This window comes from Sinocyclocheilus anshuiensis, unplaced genomic scaffold (genome assembly GCF_001515605.1).
Source record: "Sinocyclocheilus anshuiensis isolate Anshui unplaced genomic scaffold, SAMN03320099.WGS_v1.1 scaffold640, whole genome shotgun sequence".
Lineage (NCBI taxonomy): Eukaryota > Metazoa > Chordata > Actinopteri > Cypriniformes > Cyprinidae > Sinocyclocheilus > Sinocyclocheilus anshuiensis.
In genome coordinates this window covers 1,409,753-1,428,749 of record NW_015554127.1, presented here as the reverse complement: position 1 = coordinate 1,428,749, position 18,997 = coordinate 1,409,753, and the positions used below count along the sequence as shown (strand labels likewise).

General features: G+C 36.4%; 1 protein-coding gene across 5 annotated transcripts; it reads right to left on the bottom strand.

Annotated features, from left to right (window-relative positions):
* Positions 1 to 400: 400 nt before the first annotated feature.
* LOC107670169 (protein FAM149A-like) lies at positions 401 to 16,658 on the bottom strand. Of its 5 annotated transcripts, XM_016462685.1 has the most exons (16): positions 16,337 to 16,658; positions 11,854 to 11,940; positions 11,574 to 11,706; positions 10,741 to 10,883; positions 10,080 to 10,208; positions 7,851 to 8,018; positions 7,130 to 7,314; positions 6,145 to 6,287; positions 5,953 to 6,047; positions 5,585 to 5,764; positions 3,528 to 3,651; positions 1,939 to 2,067; positions 1,499 to 1,577; positions 1,187 to 1,336; positions 744 to 824; positions 401 to 616 (listed from the first exon to the last, which is right to left on the bottom strand). In XM_016462685.1, the coding sequence occupies exons 1-15, from the start codon at positions 16,522 to 16,524 to the stop codon at positions 748 to 750; spliced, it is 2,010 nt and encodes a 669-aa protein (XP_016318171.1). In that variant the 5' UTR covers positions 16,525 to 16,658; the 3' UTR covers positions 401 to 616; positions 744 to 747. The 5 variants fall into 5 exon arrangements, with proteins under 5 accessions (XP_016318171.1, XP_016318170.1, XP_016318172.1 ...); XM_016462684.1 differs by having other exon boundaries at positions 401 to 824; XM_016462686.1 differs by having other exon boundaries at positions 401 to 824; positions 6,151 to 6,287.
* Between the last annotated feature and the right edge of the window lie 2,339 nt (positions 16,659 to 18,997).

Below are 18,997 nucleotides of genomic sequence, written 5' to 3'. Positions count from 1 at the left end.
TGGATCTTTTGTGTGGCTGTTGTTTGTGTGTGTTGTGGTTTACTGGCACAAATTCTGCTGTCTTTCTCCCACGGAAGAGCTCTGCCAAGTCTTTTGTTAAAGATAGAAAAGCACCTTTTACCCTGAATAGCCAATGGATTTAATTCTTCAAAATGATATTAAAGTATGATATTAGTGCGAAAATATTACCAATATTATTGGTGAAAATGAGACTTTTTTGATATTATTGTTAAGAAATTCAGGGAACAAACGTCTAATATTCTCTGTTGATCGCTGTGATATATCACTGAACCTTTGCCAAATTATATAACAATTTTATTGCAAATGACTCCACCAAGCACATAAAAGTCTCAATAAAATTTTACTGAACACAACAGTTTGGTAGAATTGGTATCACTGAAAAAGAAATAATTAGGCTATGAATCATTTTTAATCAACCTGTTGGCCGCAGACATCTATTTAAGCAGTAAAAACAAATAAATATTATACTTTACATGATAAATGCATTAACTTACAATAACAAAAGATGTTTGGCATTCATCCTTCATAATTTTATAAAAGGAAATACCGGGGATGCTCCAGATGTTGAGGTCAATGTGAAGTCCATAAACTGTGACTGGACATCAGGTAACAAACCATATATTGAATCACAATCAAGTGATATTATGACAGTGCATATCAGTCAATAGTATTCATTATGTCTGGCTCATTAAGCTCTTTCGTTTAATTACAAAATGAACTACCCTGCTATTGCATGACAGGCTGAAATTTCTTCCTCACATACACTGGAAACCGGCTCAGCTGTTTCCGATGATTCTGGCCACCTGAAAGCAGACGGTATTGATGATTTAATCTCTTCTCTACCAGGACTGTGCGTTATTGAACACGTTAATTAATCTCCAGTGTCCCAAAAGCTAAATAAATACAATAATTCTTTCAAAGAACTCACAAATATTCCTTTGAATTAAAGCTCCTCTGTCATTGCTTATTTTTCTGGATCATTTATTTGTTGATTCTATGCAGTCTATGGAGTATAGACTGCAAAGTTAATTGGTTCAGGCTTTAAAGATAGAATTGTATATTAAGTAAACATAAACAAAGGGCAACTGATTTAAACAATGTGACATTAACTAATAAAATGTTGTTTTTATATTAAATTAAAAATAATAAGCAGTAGCGCATTGACCTGTAGAGCCGAGCAGGGGCATGTTCCCTCCGTCTCCATCAGCGCAGGGTAGACGCCTCCTGCTGGGTGTGACACACTCCAAGAACCCACTAGCTATAGAGCTGGTGATGCCCATACTGAAACCTGTCACTCCCATAGCTGTGCTCTCACCTAAGAGACATACAGAAAAAGCTTACACTGTCTTCTTATTTTTCTTATATGACTTATTTTTAGGAAGTAAAAATGTAGAAGGCAAATCCACGGTACTGTATGTTTGTGTTGTTCCTCGTGCCACTGGCCAGATCAGGCACATACTTTGTACCAGTGACCCACCTTTGACAAGTCTTTGACTTGTCCTCATGTTACAGGCAAAATCCATGGGTGTGAAGGACCTTTTCATAGGGGTGTCGGACTACAGAACAAAAACATGGCATGAGTTACGTCTAACAATAGACTCCTCCGTATTTACCTCCTATTTCGAGCACTGTTACTACAGCAGTGTCTGAACCAGGAAAGTATTTATATCACTTCCTTGTCGGAGGTGGCGTCATGTTTCTACGAAGTTGTGTAGAAATGCAGTTTTGGTTTTGTTCTGTATTAAACTGCTGGTCACCTATAGCTATAACTGCCTAACATCTGATATCACAATGGCTACTCCTGACTGTACGTGTACGTCGTCAAGACTTCTCTTCAATGTATGCATTGTCATCTGCAATGTATGCTGTTTTCATCCACACTACTGTACTGTAATCATAATTGTAGGGTAGATTTACTCTGAATGTGTAATTAGTATTGGGCCGAGACAGAGACTCCAGCATCAGGGTGGGCTCTCTCAAAGGTGGGAGGTTGTTTACTGCGTGCATGACACTGGTAGCGCCGCCTCTTAGGATCCTTCCTCTGAGCTAAGAAATACAGAGAATGAATACAGCTTTGATTCTGTGCAGACGGAATAGCCAACCATCTTTAAATACACCTTTACTTACACAGATTCTTTTTTGATACTTTGAATTTTCTGTAAAAGGGCAAAGGGCAACCATGTTTACTGTTTCCAAAGTCAAGTCAGCCAGTTTGCCCCTTTCACCCATTTAAAAAAACACTGCTATCTCTGTTTACAGAGATCAAAGTCCACACAGCTAGCTTTTATTTAATGGGATGCTGAAACACCTTTCTGCTTGTGAATTTACACAAAAGTTGTGTACAACTGTGGAAAGGTTTCAGATAGTTTTCACCATGATGTCAAATAAATTCAAATCTAATTCAAATGAGATAGCTATGCAAATATTCATTTTTTTTTTTTGAGAAAAGCAAATGTTTAATCACTATAATGCATGCTTCTCAAATAACAAAAAAATAAACATGTATGAATTAATATAACCACTCCATCTGTCTGCAAGCACATAATTGTGGGATAACATTAACCATGAAGAACATATGTTCTGTCTTTAAAACCCAACTAGATGAAGTCATCTTTGTAGACAAGATGTTAGATAAACATTTGATGCCTACCTAACTCATACACTGCTTGAATATGCAATTTTTTCAGGTTTTGAAAAGTCATATCTTGATGGTTGGTCAGTGGTCAATTTGGTTTCAATAGAGGTGTGAATGACAAGGTTAACATAGACTTTATCACTTATAACTAGCATAAGGCAGTGGCAAACGTTAAACCCATCAGATTGTGTTTGTGAAATATGTATGTTTCATGTATGTACACTACCATTTAAAAGTCAGGGGTCAGTCAGATTTGTAATGTTTTAATATTTTAATAAGTCTTATGTTCCCCAAGGCTGCATTTATGTGATTAAAAATACAGTAAAAATAGAAATATTGTGAAATATTATTACAATTTAAAATAGATATTTTCTATTTGAATATATTTCAAAATGTAATTTATTCCTGTGATGGCAAAGCTGAATTTTCAGTAGCCATTACTCCAGTCTTCAGTGCTACATGATCCTTCAGAAATCTTTCTAATATGCTGATTTGCTGCTCAAGAACATTTAAAAAAATTACTAATTGTTAAAACAGTTGTGCTGCTTAATATTTTGTGGAAACTGTGATACATTTTTGTAGGATTCTTTGATAGATAGAAAGTTCAAAAGATCAGTATTTATTAGAAATAGACATTTTTAAACAGTGTAAATGTCTTTCATTTTTATATCAATTCAATGCATCCTTGCTGAATAAAAATATTCATTTCTTTCAAGAAGAAAAAAAAAATCTTACTGACCCCAGACTTTTGAAAGGTAATGTATGCAAGCGTTAATAAAAATAAATAAATCAAGGTGGTGACACATGAATCTCTTCAGATAAGGCAGATCAATAGTCTGCTGGCCACAGTGATGCCAGTGTGGCTTGTTACCTGCATAAGCCTGGAAATAGGTGCATAGTATTCTTGCTCTTGAGACTCAGAGTGTATCTGAGGAAGCCTGTGGCTCTGAACGGCACTTACTGGTGGAGAGGGCAGGCTTTCATTCACAGTGGATCTGCAAGAAACAAACCCAAGAACACATAGTTACTGCATGTTTACTCATGCTTGATACCCCTGCAGGAGCTCAAGGCTACTTCTGTGATTTTTCCAAGTGATGACAAGGTTAAAAGTGTTACAATTAATAAGGTGCAATGCAGCTTGAGGGACCAATTTAACAAGCGCTTTTAAAAGAAGTCTGCATTTCAAAAGAATGCCTCGGCCTGTTATAACAGGACCCCAGTAGACCTTGCATTGAATAATCTGCAGCCACATATTCTGAAAGAGTTGCATCATGCATAAAGGAGTTGCTGCAACAGAACCTCTCATATCACATTCTTTACGTAAAACTTGTGAGAATAGAAAATGGCGCACGCAGAGGTATAGTTCACCCAAAAATTTTAAGAGGAACCCAAAAGAAGAAATTACACTTCATGCAGTTACAATGAATGAGGACTAGAGCTTTCAAGCTTCAAAAAGAATATGCTACAAAAGTGTCATAAAAGTGGCCCATGTGTTTTGTGCATTACATTCTAGAGCCATATGATAAACAGACCAGGGTCATTAATTACAGTCTCCCCCTCCAGGGAGCTGTTGACCACCTCAACTGGATCAGTGAGTCAGAGAGTTGAACTTAAGAGCTGAATTGTTATGATTTGTTAACAAATCATTCAGACCAGTTTTTGTGAACTGCATGAACTGATTCAAAATGCAAATATCTGACTCGAAACAACAATTTGTTCACAATTTGTTAAATTGAGTTGGATAATAACAATTGTCTTCTATAGAGCTGCTTTATAGCTGAATCAAATTTGTTTCGTAAATAATGAAATCTGTATCATTAACACTTAATGAACTGTTATACCGCTGTGGCCCAGTAAAATACTACTGATAAATCCTTATGTGACAATTGGATTGATGTACAGTTTACCGACCTGAGAATCATTTTATTTGATAATATTTCAACAATCATGTCATATGTGTTTTCTATCCGCTGTTTATAATCAGAAATAGTGATGCCAAATTCACAAATAAAACAATCTTTTGATCTAATTGGTCAAATGCATTTGCAGAGCTGAAATGTTTCGAGGTTCAGTTTGATTCATTCAGTCAGTTCATATATTTGCAGTGGTTTCTCACACCGGAATAGTAACAGGATATTTTATGAGACAGAAATCAAAACGAGCGCTGATTGAGGTGGATATTTACCTATAATCCATTGCACTTGTAAATGTCACTTACAAAGCAGCTCTTTATTACATGCACAGCTTGTGAACAATTCTGTACTGCAGATAGCACGATTTATATCAATTTATATCCAAAACAGTATTTAAAAACAATATAAAAATAAAGGCACATTTTTTGAGTGTGGGCCTGTGCGTCTGTACTAGTAAAAGGCTAGAAAAGCTCCTGTTCATAACTAATGAACTTTGCAACATTAACACTGTTATTGAATAATGACACTATTTTCTTTTTAGAGCTGCTTTACAGCTGAAATCACATTTCATAATTTAAGTACTTTAAAACATTAATGCTGTTATTTATTACTGTGAAGCTGCTTTGAAATCTGTATTGTATAAAGCTTTATATAAATGTGAAAAAAAAAATGAAACGAATTAGATATCACTACTTTTTTCATTCACTTTCAAGATCAACTAGGGAGAAGAAATGGTGTGTCAATATTATTAATGAATAATTACTTTAATTTAATTAAGCGCCTCCACACAAAGTTATCATATGGCTTTCAAAACTTGGAACATTGTGTAAAATTCACATGGACTACTTTTATGACACGTCTATGGTGCTCTTTTGTTATATTGAAGCTTTCCGTTTGTGTTCCACAAACGAAAGAAAGTCATATGGGTTCGGAACAACATGTTCCAGTTGTCACTTTTGGGTGAACAGATACCCATTTAAACTCCTTTAATCATGTGTGCAGAGTTGCAGCTCACAGTCTAGTTCCTCGTAAGATTTGGCTTCCGTTTCCTGTGAGGTTGTGGAACATTCGAACCCTGCCACTGAGTCTGGGGAGTCTGCGCTGGGCTGTGGGTTTCTGTATGAGTATACCGGACCCTCTCAGAGCCTGAGTCTTCACACACATCAACATGCTCGCTCCATCATCTGGGTCATACCTTAAGAGGAGCCAAGACAGATCAAGTTCAGAAACAAGTCTTCAGTTGTTTTCATACTGATTTATCTGTAGTTAATATATTCCTTAATTCTGTTCCTTATTAAATTGTCTTAAAAAAAATAGATATAGCAATAGAAAAACTGTTTTTGCAGGGTTAGATTTTGACTTGCCAAACTCCAAAAGACTTACAGGGCTCTCTCACTAAATCCCTGATGTCTCTGTTGCAGTGGCTTTGCTTGGATTGTCATAACACCGTTTAAATTAATCTTGTAGGCACTTGAGACCTGACAGAAGAAATGACACATTCATAACACGAGGGCAAAGTAACAGGCAGGACTTCATCTTTGCAGCAAAACGCATCATGTTTTGGTAGGTTGTCACCTGTACATTATTGCTGCATGTTGACAGGAATGTGGTTCTGCTGCTGGAACCTCTGGACAACAGAAGATGATGTCCTTTAACTGGGAGTTGAGATGAAGGCGCTTGACTGGAGCTCTCTAATGTCCTCCTCTGCATTGCTCCATCTGATGCCAAAAAGAACATTAGGGATTTAAGAAAATCTCCAACAGTGCACTTAACTTCTGGCAGATTAGCAACTGAATTTCATTTTATTACTCCAAAATGCCATAGAGTAACACAAACAGGCATGGGGACAAACACAGTTCATGCTGATGCCTCAAGAATCCTATCATTGATGAGTTTTTATCATTAATCATTATTTGTTAAAATTTTTTAAAACATTTGTACATATTGTTTACAAGCTTACACCCATTTGAAATGCTTTGAAAAGGACAATTTTCCTGCGCTGATATATTTCCCATTGACATTGAAGTTGAACATAAAGTTAGTGTGGGCCATATCAAAATGTTCACCCATTTTGATCAAGGTTTCCACAAAAATGTTAAGCAGCTCAACTGTTTTTTACATATATAATAATATTAAATGTTTCTTGAGCAGCAAATCAGCCTATTAGAATGATTTCCTGAAAGATCATGTGACACGGAAGACTGGAGTAAAGATGCTGAAAATTCAGCTTTGCCATCACAGGAATAAATTACATTTTATAATATAATAAAATAGAAAAAAAATTTTTTTTAAATTGTAACAGCGTTTCACAACATTAATTTTACTGCATGTTTGATCACATAAACACAGCCTTGAGACTTTTCAAAACCAAAAAATCTTACCAACCAAATTTTTTTAACTGTATTGTACATACATGGTCTAAAAGCTACAAAATTCCACTTAAGGGGTCTTTAAGTATGCAAAAGCTGTGTTGTGGTTCTTCACCCACCCAGGATCTAATGATCAAACATGTACTGTTGGCTAATTCTGCTGGTTTAGTTATTCAGTAATTCAGACACACCCGGGAGCTGTTTCTCCCAGTACTTGTGTAAGAGCTCCTCCAGAAGGCCCACCACCTCCCTCCATGTGTCATCAAACAGCTCATCTGCAACTGCATCACGGATGCATGCATGAGGGGAAACTGGGGGGACTCCACCCCTGGGGGCCACGGATAAAGACTTCCTCTGATCCACCTCCTCCTCTTCCCTAAAGTCAAAAGAATTACACAAGTTACAACTAAATATTCCCTTCTGACAGAACGCCTTAAAATGGGTGCACACTATTAACAGTCCATTTATGGTGAATAAAACTGCTGCAGATAACAGAATGTAATGAGACAGTACAGCATTTGTAGAATTTAGATCACCAGGCAGTGACTGAATGTCTATTGAAGTGCAAATAATTTTTTTTTGCTTCAATGGAAATCAAATGTAAGGTAGACTGGAGCCAATTTTTTCCACAAAGATTACTGAAATCTCACAGTGACTACAATGTTTGAGTCAAAGATCCAATTATTTGGATTTGTTTATTCACAGATTTTTTCCCCCCCAAATTCCACTGAACTAAAAGGTGTTGACAACTTACCCCAGTCTTCCTTACAATTACGGTTTGTTCATGAAGCAAAGGCAAAAATTTATGACAAATTTATGGTATGCTTGCTTATCAATCTAGTATATTAAGTATATGAATCTCAGGAAAAAAAAGTTCTAAGCATTTTGAGTAAAAGATAAATTGTGATGTACATTTCTTTTCCATCATAAGCCAGAAACTCCTCTATGCTGCCCTCTGCTTCATACACCTCCTCTTCCTCAGTGAGGTCGAGTGAATGCTCATAGAGACGGGAGCTGGAGCTCCGGACAGACTGCTCACACCAAAGGCCCGGGGCCAGACTGCGGCCTGCTACATACAGCCTGCAGGCAGAGGGAGAGAGAGAGAAATGAGGGAGGAAGCAAATTCTCACCACAGCCAGGCCAGACAGATAAATGCATTGCCTGTGGACACGTTCAGTGCAGTGTCTTCATAACATATTGCATATTTTTAATCAGGTGAGAGGCCTCCTCCTTGAGGGTTGGTTTTATGTGTTATATCAAATGTATAATGTATGATAAGCTTCAGTGCATATTTCAAAACAAGATAAGTGCAGTCAAGCAAAAAGAAAGAGTTAAGCCCAGGAAACAATCAATAGCTGGAGTTCATTAATCAGGAGATAAAGGACCCCACACATTTTTTGTAAGATAAGAATGACCTTAAAAAGTTCAGGAGTAACTCTAGAAATAAATATAATACTGTGATAAATTATATATAATGACAAGAAATTGTTGAAGAACATTAGTTAAACTTGAACTTGCATCTCTTCCTAAAATCTACATACAGTGCTCTCCACTAATATTAGCTCCCTTGGTAAATATGAGCAAAGGTGGCTGTGAAAATAAATCTGCATTGTTTAACTTTTTGATCTTTCATTCAAAAAATTCACAAAATTCTAACCTTTCATTGAAGTAACCTTTCATGTTCAGATACATAGTATCATGGATTCTATCAAATACCAACAGATAAAAAATCTAAACCTGACTGCTTCTGTTAGACATCTTATAATGGGCCGTGGTTGGATATTCCATTAGGACAATGATCCAAAACAAACATCAAAATCAATGTGTCAAATGTGTCACTGAGCACAAAATGAAGCTTCTGTCATGGTCGTCCCAGTTCCCTGACCTGAAACATATAGAAAATGATTAGGGTGAACTGAAGAGAAGAAGCGCCAACATGGAGCTGGGGATCTGAAGAGATTCTGGATGAAGGAATGGTCTCTGATCTCCTGTCAGGTGTTCTTCAAGCTCAGAGCTGTGATCTTGGCAAAAGGACGTTGCAATAATTGGATGCCAATAATTGTGACCAACGTGAACTAGAGAAAAACATTTATTTCATAATGAGATTTTCCCCCAACTTTCCATTGTTTTACTTAAGTGATAGGTTACAATTTTGTGAATGTTTTGAATGAAAGATCAAAAGAATAAACAATGCAGATTTATTTTCACAGCCACCTTTGCTCATATTTACCAAGGGTGCCAATATTAGTGGAGGGATATTATATTATATTATATTATATTATATTATATTATCCAAAAGTTTGAGGATGGTAAGGTTTTTAAAAACAAGTCTATTATGCTCATCAAGGCTGCATTTGTTTGATCAAAATACAGTAATATCATGAAATATTATATATCATAAACATTTTCTGTTTTAAAATATTTAACATTTTTAAAATTCCCGTGATGACAAAAATAATTTTCAGCATCATTACTCCAATCTTCAGTGTCACATGATCCTTCAGAAATCATTCTAATATGCTTTTATGCTATTAATATCAATGTTGAAAACAGTTGTTCTGCTTAATATTTTTTTGGAAACTGAGATCCTGCACATTTTTCAGGATTCTTGGATGAATAGAAAGTTCAAAAGCATTTATTTGAAATATAAATATTTTGTAACATTATAAATGTCTCTACTGTCACTTTTAGTAAATTTAATGTGTCCTTAAATTTATTTTATGACACCTGACTTGAAGCATTTCATACAAAGAAGGTATGAAACACACTGCAAGCAATCAAATATGTTTGCTTGAAAATAAATGTCTGAGGATTCTATTCTTCCCTGACAAGGTTTACAGGCTTTTTCCAACCATCTACACTGGCCCTTAGCCAGACAGACCTCCATCACAGCTCAATGCCCTAAAAGGAGACTCAAGTGAACTCATTAACTCTCAGTGAACAACTATTAAATGGAACCACATATAAATCACAGAAAACTCTGTATACAGTTCAAACAATGAAATGATCCCTGTTGTGAGTTTTTAAATTCTTAAACCGAAGCAACTAATCAATTAAATGGCATATATTTGAGTAAACAGTAAATCTAACCCATGTATTTTTGTTAATTCAACTGTTATTTCATGTTGTTGAGGGGCTTACTTGCTATGGTCTTCTCTTTTGTCCAGACAGGTGGATGTGGAGAAGGAGGAGGTTCTGGCACTGGACTCTCGTCTGCAGATGTACTGAACACCCTCCTGTTTGGGAGGCTCCAATTGATTCCCTAAAATTCTGTGGTCAATGATGAAACACAACAAGACAGTATCAGCTAGCAGGGTTGTGCAAGCTTTAAAAATTAATTGAACATTCTTTTTCAATACTAAATCAATTACTGAATTTGCTGAAATTTATTTGGATTTAAAGTGGATGAAATAAAGCAATATCAAACTTGGGAAGAAACCAATTACACCAAATACACAAAATAATGTTCTTTTTAGCAACATCATATGACCCCTTTAATTTGTAAACATTATAAAACTAGCAGTGATGGCTTGGGCAGTTTCTGTGAAGTAAAAAAGAGGCAGCATTGTGTGAATGCTTTTATACAACAATTCAAATTACGTTAATATTGAGTAAGTCACTTGTCAACATCTACTCAGTGTAGAAAACTGCTCAATATTTTTGTGAAAACAATGATATTTTTCCCCCAGGATTATATGATGAATAGAACTTTTTTATTTAATTTATTGAATTTTGAAATTCTAAATTTACCTAACCCTTTCAGCCACAGAACAGTCAAATTTCTCTCACAAAGGAGCTGTACCTGAGATGGGGGGTGTGTCCGTTCCACTCCTCACACTCCTCCTGCAGGGACTCCGAGCGGCTGCTGACTCTCCCCTCATACAGCAGCTCATCCACAGAGTTAAAGAGCTGACGCACACGCTGTGTATTCGCCCGCTCAAACTCCTGCACACAAGTCAAACCAAACAATAAACCACTCAGTGCACAAAGCAAAGAATCCCACAGCTGAGGAGATGCATCTAGTGAAGCATTCGAAACAGTTAGACACATGCACTAAAAACAGGAAACTGGGAGAGTCTTTAAAATGATTCACAGAATAATGCCCTGATGTCTCTTATTGATCTAGCGTTAGTTACCAGGTGCATATTAATTGTAATAAATTGCAGTGTTGTATGCTATTTAGAAATTCACTGAGAATTCATATTACTTTCCAATTTAATTGCTGAACTTCAAGTGAAGTAGCACACAGGATACAGAATTCTAATTTGAATTCAAGTAAAATATTATATAAATATATATATTATTATTAGATTTTTTTTGTTTGAATTACCCATATAACATTAACCATAAACATATTTCCAAAAACAATAATGATATGTATGCTGATTCTGGCTGGTCACTCGCAGGCCATTTCAGTATGTTTGATATAAATAATATACATAATGTGTAAATAGTACAGTTATTCAATTCCCTTTCCTGTCTTTCCAATTCAGCTTCCTTTGGTGTATGGCCAATTCTTAGTTCTTATGAACTTGAATTAGAAAAGTCATGAATTGAATGGAAGCTGATCCTAAAATTCAGACCAATTTGAATGAAAAGGCTACAAAACATCTGGAAGAAGAACAGAGACATTACATCATATCTCCAGGAGCAGATGGAGCTGTGCTCCGTGGAGAGACCGGGGCCAGTGCCTGGGCTGCCGGAGCGGGAAGGGAGATGACTCACGGAGGTAGTGCCACCGGCAGAGGACTGACCACATGATGAGATGCTACCAATGAAGAAATGAGGCATTCACGTTGCTCTGAAGACTGTTTTCTACTTTCAAAGGTCACTAATACTAACTCAAGTATGTTATACAACTGAAACCTTACAATAAGGTCTGAGTATTCTAAAATGAAAATAATGATTGTGTTACCTGAGACCACTGTTTGGGACTCTGCTGACACTCCTGGTGAACGGGTCAGGCACTGAGCTTTTGTCAAGTACGTTGAGCAGCTTTTTCCTAATGCATGATACAAGGGAATCAAAATGGAAAAAATATCCATTTATGTCATGCTCAGAACACAACACATGCTGCAGTGATACATTCAGAGACATTGATGAAACAAAAAGCACAATAAGCATCCAGTGGTTAACCTGCTAAATTCCATCAAAAGCTATATTTTATAATCCTTTAATAATTATTATGCATGCAGCTTTTATAATCTTGTATTATTTTAGAGACTACATGTAATATGTGTATAAAAATGTATTTGTCCCACAGCAGGACCATTTAAAATGTACTAATCAAGGCAAAGACCTACTGTAATAATTTTGTTATGAAATGGTTAACCTGCTAAATTCCATCAAAAGCTATATTTTATAATCCTTTAATAATTATTATGCATGCAGCTTTTATAATCTTGTATTATTTTAGAGACTACATGTAATGTGTATAAAAATGTATTTGTCCCACAGCAGGACCATTTAAAATGTACTAATCAAGGCAAAGAGCTACTGTAATAATTTTGTTATGAAAAACATATCCACCTCCAGGTATCAGGTGGTCACATGATGCTGTCGCCTTCAAGCTTTCACTCGGTCTCAAACTGCCTCTAATTTATCTGACAATTATGTCATGAATAATTTAGACAGTACAAGATCAAAGTACATTATACAGGCATGTTGGGGAGTCACATTTATCACTATAACAACAAGAAGCTTTATTTGTAAAATTTACACAGTAAAATAGGCAACTGAGAGAATATAAATTTATTCAAAATTGTTTTGATTGTTCTAGAATTTGAAGATTTATCCGGTCTTTTAAGATTCATCAGCTTTAGTATCAATATTTATCAAGGCCTCTGTGAATAAAATGGGTGCTGGTTATAACTGTAACCAACAAAAATAACAATACAAAATATAAAAATTGTTTTATTTTAATATTTTTACATTTTTCAAACATTTTCAGAAATATTTCAAAACATTTCATTCTTTAAAACCAAATAACAGCAATATGTCAAATCAGAGACAATGGGCTTACTGAAGTTATAACTTGCATAATTAGTACAAGTGACCTTGCTGATGTAACCAAAGACATTATCAAACTTCCAATAATGCATAATGTTAAAGTTATGATGAGATGTGATTGTTCCTTCTAAAATGCCATAACTTCACAAATAACTTACCCAATTACAATGAGTCCAGTATGTCTGTCACGGCATGCTGCCCTGCAGCTGTCTGGGTAGTGCAAGAGCACAGGAGGTAGGGTGGCCCACCCAAAGCCCAATGCACAGTGCATGGGTGAAATATTCCTCTATGGTATGTATGGTACCAAGCCCAACAACTTAAAAAACAGACAGCAACATTCACACTTACACTTACAGATCAGCCATCAAAAATTTGTAACCTCTTGTTTCCTCTGCAGGTCAACACGAATGTCCTCCTCTTGCCCCCCACCCGTCCTGAACAGAGGTGCCTCGGATCTGTTCCTTCAGCTCCATCAAGGGAGTGTTTGGACACGCTACAGTGGCACAGCACAGGTGCCTGATAGTCCCCACCCTCCCCTGGATGACTCACAGGTGTGCACCTTAGCATCCATCCCATTTTTTTCCATCTTGGAATATAAACATTTTTGAAAATGTACTAACCCTCAGGCAATCCAAAATGAAGATGAGTTTGTTTCTTCATCAAAACAAATTTAGAGAAATGTAGCATTATATCATTCGCTCACCAATAGATCCTCTGCAGTGAATGGGAGCCGTCAGAATGAGAGTCCAAACAGCTGATAAAAACATCACAATAATCCACAAGTAATCCACATGACTCGAGTCCATCAATTAAAGTCTTGTGAAGTGAAAAGCTGCAAGTTTATAACTCCATCAAGACATCCATCAAACCATGGATTCTGCATGGCTAAAATATGAATCCTCTATCCATAATATTGCTTTCTCCAGTGAAAAAGTCATCTCGTCTGAATCAGGTGAGAAATGTGCACAGATCAAGCACCGTTTTACAAGTGAAAAGACTTCTAAACAAATATGTTGGTGGATTTTTATGTAAGAGGACAATGGGGAATGCAATTTTTCACTGGAGGAAGGGTAATTATTGATTGTGGACAGAAGCCTTAATGATGGATTTGTTTCTTACAAATACAAAGATTTTCACTTCACAAGGCATTAATTGATGGACTGGAGTCGTGCGGATTACAGTAATGTTTCAATATCAGCTGTTTATCAACTCTCATTCTGACGGCACCCATTCACTGCAGAGGATCCATTGGTGAGCAAGTGATGTAATGCTAAATTTCTCAAAATCGGTTTCAATGAAGAAACAAACTCATCCACAACTTGGATGGAGAATTTCCAGCAAATTTTCATTTTGGGGTGAACTATTCTCTTAAAGGATCAGATCAGATAACAAAACTGTGTAATTTGAGGTCAAGAAAGTTGCATACCTATATTGCAATAATGTAGTATTTATACAAAAATTGGCAACATAGTTTTAGATGGTGCATAGCATGTCACTGCAGGACATGTTCAGTCTCAAAAAGCATTTCGTGTCAAGTACTAATAGCTATTTCTCTTAAACATTAATAGATAAAGAAGACAAGACCTCTCTGTGCACACAGGAGCACAAACTGACACCACAGCTACAGAAGACGTAACACAGAGAAAGGGGAAAACTAATTAGCAGCAGGTGAGGGCTTCAATGGTTGGCAGGGGTCAACAAGGAAGCCCAGCATCAGTAGCACTCAGGTTTCCCTCACAGAGCAAACAGCACATAATTTCAGCAGGTTGCCCGCCAGGGCCTAATAAAACATGCATGACCAGCATGGCAGCAGAAAGCCTCAGCTGACTGACATGGAATCTTTCTCTTGTCTGCCTTTTAGCAGCAAGCACAACGGGACAGTGATTTCACTCAGTACAAGCCTGTAAAATTTCACACCATTCCAGGGTTCAAATAACATCAAACCTCACTTGTTAAAACAATAATCTCGCTGAACATAATATCAAGTAATATATAAATATTTAAGCTTAGTGTAGCTTTGTATGTTTGTATGTGAATTGGGTTCTTGATGTTGTATTATCTATCTATCTATCTATCTATCTAATTTGGAAATTAATGCTTTGTATGATATAAAAGAGAATGTTATCTGTAAATTTTATGGTATCTGTGTGGGGAAAAAATCCTCATCAACAATTTGAACTAATGTACTTGTTTTGATTTTTGATTTTCAGTAATTCAGTAAAACGCAAACACTACTCGTCACTTGTGGCGTATAGGCTACCGTCTAGGACAGGGCTGTCCAAACTCGGTCCTGGAGGGCTGGTGTCCTGCAGAGTTTAGCTCCAACTTGCCTCAACACACCTGACTGGGAGTTTCTATGCCTAGTAAGAGCTTGATTAGCTGGTTCAGGTGTGTTTAATTAGGGTTGGAGCTAAACTCTGCAGGACACCGGCCCTCCAGGACCGAGTTTGGACAGCCCTGCTCTAGGACAGTGGTTCCCAACCCTGGTCCTGGAGGCACACCAACATTGCATGTTTTGCATGTCTCCTTAATCAAACACACCTGATTCAGATCATCAACTCATTAGTAGAGACTCCAAGACCTGAAATCGGTGCGTCAGAGAAAGGAGACATGCAAAATGTGCAGTGTCGGGGTGCCTCCAGGACCAGGGTTGGGAACCACTGGTCTAGGATATATAAGGATATTGGTATCGCAAATTAAACAATCAAACAATTAAATAAAGTGTTTGCTGAGGAGAAATGCATATGTGCAAGACATTTCAATTGCTTAGTGATCTTTCACCATACATTAGATAAAAACAGCTAATTTATTCTTAAACTCTTCTTAGCACAACAATACTCTGCTTCACTCACTTAACAATTTCTAAGGCCTTGTACATTTCCATACCACATCTATTCAGAAGACAGTGCCTGGAAGTCAGCAGTCTTCTTTTTAAACCTGCATCAAAGGAAAGCTACACTTTTGCCTTCAACAATTTACAAAGATCAGCTCTAGTGAGGGACTTCAGTCGTAACTAAATGCTGGTGTAGATTGAGCAATTAGATATGCTCGTGCCAAAGGAAAGACTATACCCTGATTCTATGACATTAGTCTTGTATTAATTAGTTATCAAGTACTGCGCACAATTCAATTAAATATTGAAGATCGAGATCGTGCCATAAAAGAACACAGTTTTGACTGCATTGTAGGTTTTATTTATTGTACACAGCACTAAATAACAGTGTTGCCCCTTATTCCTGAAGTGCATGTGTAGTAGACAACTTTTAGGCATGAAAATCCCAAGACATTTCAATTTAAATAACAAGGACATTCTAAACATCCAAAGAATCAACAGGTTATTGTTCTAAAACTCCAGTGTCTGGCATGAAGGTGAAAGAGAAGGCGCTTACTTCAAGCTGTCATCTCTCTCTCGGACTGGACTCATATTGTCCTGAGCTCTTCTTGTCCTCTTCCATTGAAGTGTTCGCTCCGAGTCTAGCAGAGACTTGTTGAAACCACAGCGATCATTTCTGTCAGGAAAGCCATGCTGGAACTTAGGTCCGCCGCTCGGCTCAATGCGCTCTACGGTCACCTGCATTAATGCACGTGACTGACAACTTCACCGCGCTGACAACACGAGCTGCGTTCCGCGTACGGACAGAGCAGGTAACGAGCTGTCACTCACGGGCGGGACACGGTCACTGTCTGCCGTTAACATGTCTTAATAGTGCATAGTGCACAGTGCAAATTCTGAGGAAGCTAATTAAGAGTTTCACCCCTCAACGGAAGTCAACACACTAGACTGAGGAGTTCTCAGTAGTAGTGAGTGTCTATTGTTTTCACACACACACACACACACTTTTTATAGAGCAGACTGTGTTTAACACACACACACACACACACACACACACACACACACACACACACACACGAGTGTTTAACCACAGAAAATTTAAAGCTAGTAGGAACGCGCGCGCGCAAAAAAAAGAAGAAGACGCAAAGTCGAGAAGGTAACCATGGCAACAGTTTTCGTTCTACCCTTACCAAAAAGTAGTATACTTCAAGTTTATTTTAGTAAGTGAGAAGTACATAAAAAGTAGACTAAAAGTATACTTTCCTATTTTTAGTTTAAAAGAAGTATACTAATAGCACACTTGAATAAACTTCTTTTTCGTAAGGGTAGCGCTTTCGGTTAGAATTCGTTCAGAACGATACATAAACAAAACATAAACACTGTAATTATTTATCTCTTTTTTTCTCACAAAAATTGCATGCATATCTCAGAATGTTTTGTTTAAAATGTATTTTTTTTAAATAAAATTTAATGTATAGACTATTTAAATTTAATGTATTACGTTAAAGTTGACGCTATACTACAATAATGTAATGTAATATTTATTTTCTGGGCGATTGTTACGATCAAACCAATTAAAGATCCAAGACACTTAAGCTCTGCTCTGAGGAAATAAAAGAGAAAGTGTACTAATCAATCTATAAATGATTCATTAAATATATCGTTATGATCACAAAATCTACACTACCGTTCAAAAGTTTGGGATCAGTAAGATTTGTATGACTTTATAAAGAAGTCTCTTATGCTCATCAAGGCTGGATTTATTTGATCAAAAAAACTGTAATATTGTGAAATATTATTACAATTTAAAATAACAGTGTTCTATTTTAATATACTTTAAAATATAATTTATTGCTGTGATCAAAGCTGAATTTTCAACATCTTTACGCCAGTCTTCAGTGTCACATGATCCTTCAGAAATCATTCTAAAATATGCTGATTTATTATCAATGTTAAAAACAGTTTTTGCTGCTGAATATTTTTTTTGGAACCTTACAAAAAGTTTCTATTTTGAATAAATGCTGTTCTTTTTAACTTTTTATTCATCAAAGAATCCTGAAAAAAGTATCACAGGTTAAAAAAAACAAAACAAAAAAAAAACAAGCAGCATACCTGTTTACGACACTGATAATATTTCAGAAGGATCATGTGACACTGAAGACTGGAGTAATGATGCTGAAAATTCATCTTTGCGTCACAGGAATAAATTATGATTTACAATATATTCACATAAAAACACTTATTTTAAATTGTAATAATATTTCACAATATTACCATTTTTTCTGTATTTTTGATGAGCATAATAGACTTCTTTAAAAAGTAATGAAAATCTTACTGATCCCAAACTTTTGAGCGGCAGTGTAAATAATAAACACAACGGATGCAAAATAAACTGTGAAATATAGCAAGAATACTATCATATAGTTGCATTTTGTATGTACAACACTAGAGGGAGCCATAGAACAGCAAATGACAGTGTTACATTTAGGTTTGCTCTTAGCACAACTCACATCATAAAAAGCTTTTTAATTTTAACATATTTACAATATATGGAACCAATTAACAACTTCAGTAGCACAAGAGGCTCATTAACCAGTGAAGTCAAACAATTAGGCATATGCCCTGTTATAAAGAGGTGGGTATTTAGGTAATATGTCGTAGAACCTCTTGGGATTTGTTTCATTAGTTTGGCTTCTGCGTAAATTGGTTTTGAGAAAAGGGGACATGTCACCGATGAAAACCTATTTATTGAGATATGTACTTTACTATACTGTACTGTATAAAAATCACATATTTGCCAGTATCAAATGAAGGGTTGATAGTCCATAATTTCTACTTCAGTAATCAAAAGCTTATGAACAATAAATACAAACACAAAATCTGCTGTTAGGGAGCATATCAGTGAATTAAAACTATTATGATTATTGTTTGTTTCTCTGTGGAGAAACAGCAATCACAACAGTTTGAATTCACTGATCCGCAGATTCAAATCCTTTGAGGGCCAACACTGAGCCCATGTGCTTACGGTGCTTCAGTGGCAAGTTTATTTCTGAAAAGTGCGTATAAATAGTGCAAGAGGATACTGTGTGGTCAGGGTCATCAGGTCGGGGGCTGTGAATCCTAGGAGGTGGAGAGATGAATAGCTGGCGTCATCTTGGGAGGGCCGGCGATGAGAGGTACTGAAAGGTCATGTTGAAAGTGATACACCCATAACTCA

Coding starts and splice junctions, on each gene's coding strand:
- LOC107670169 (XM_016462684.1), bottom strand. CDS start 16,524: ATGCAGGTGACCGTAGAGCGCATTGAGCCGAGCGGCGGACCTAAGTTC. Junction 10,884..11,573: donor TCTGCTCCTGGAGATATGAT/GTAATGTCTCTG, acceptor ACTTGTGTGCAG/GAGTTTGAGCGGGCGAATAC. Junction 8,019..10,079: donor AAAAGAGAAGACCATAGCAA/GTAAGCCCCTCA, acceptor CTCTGCCTGCAG/GCTGTATGTAGCAGGCCGCA.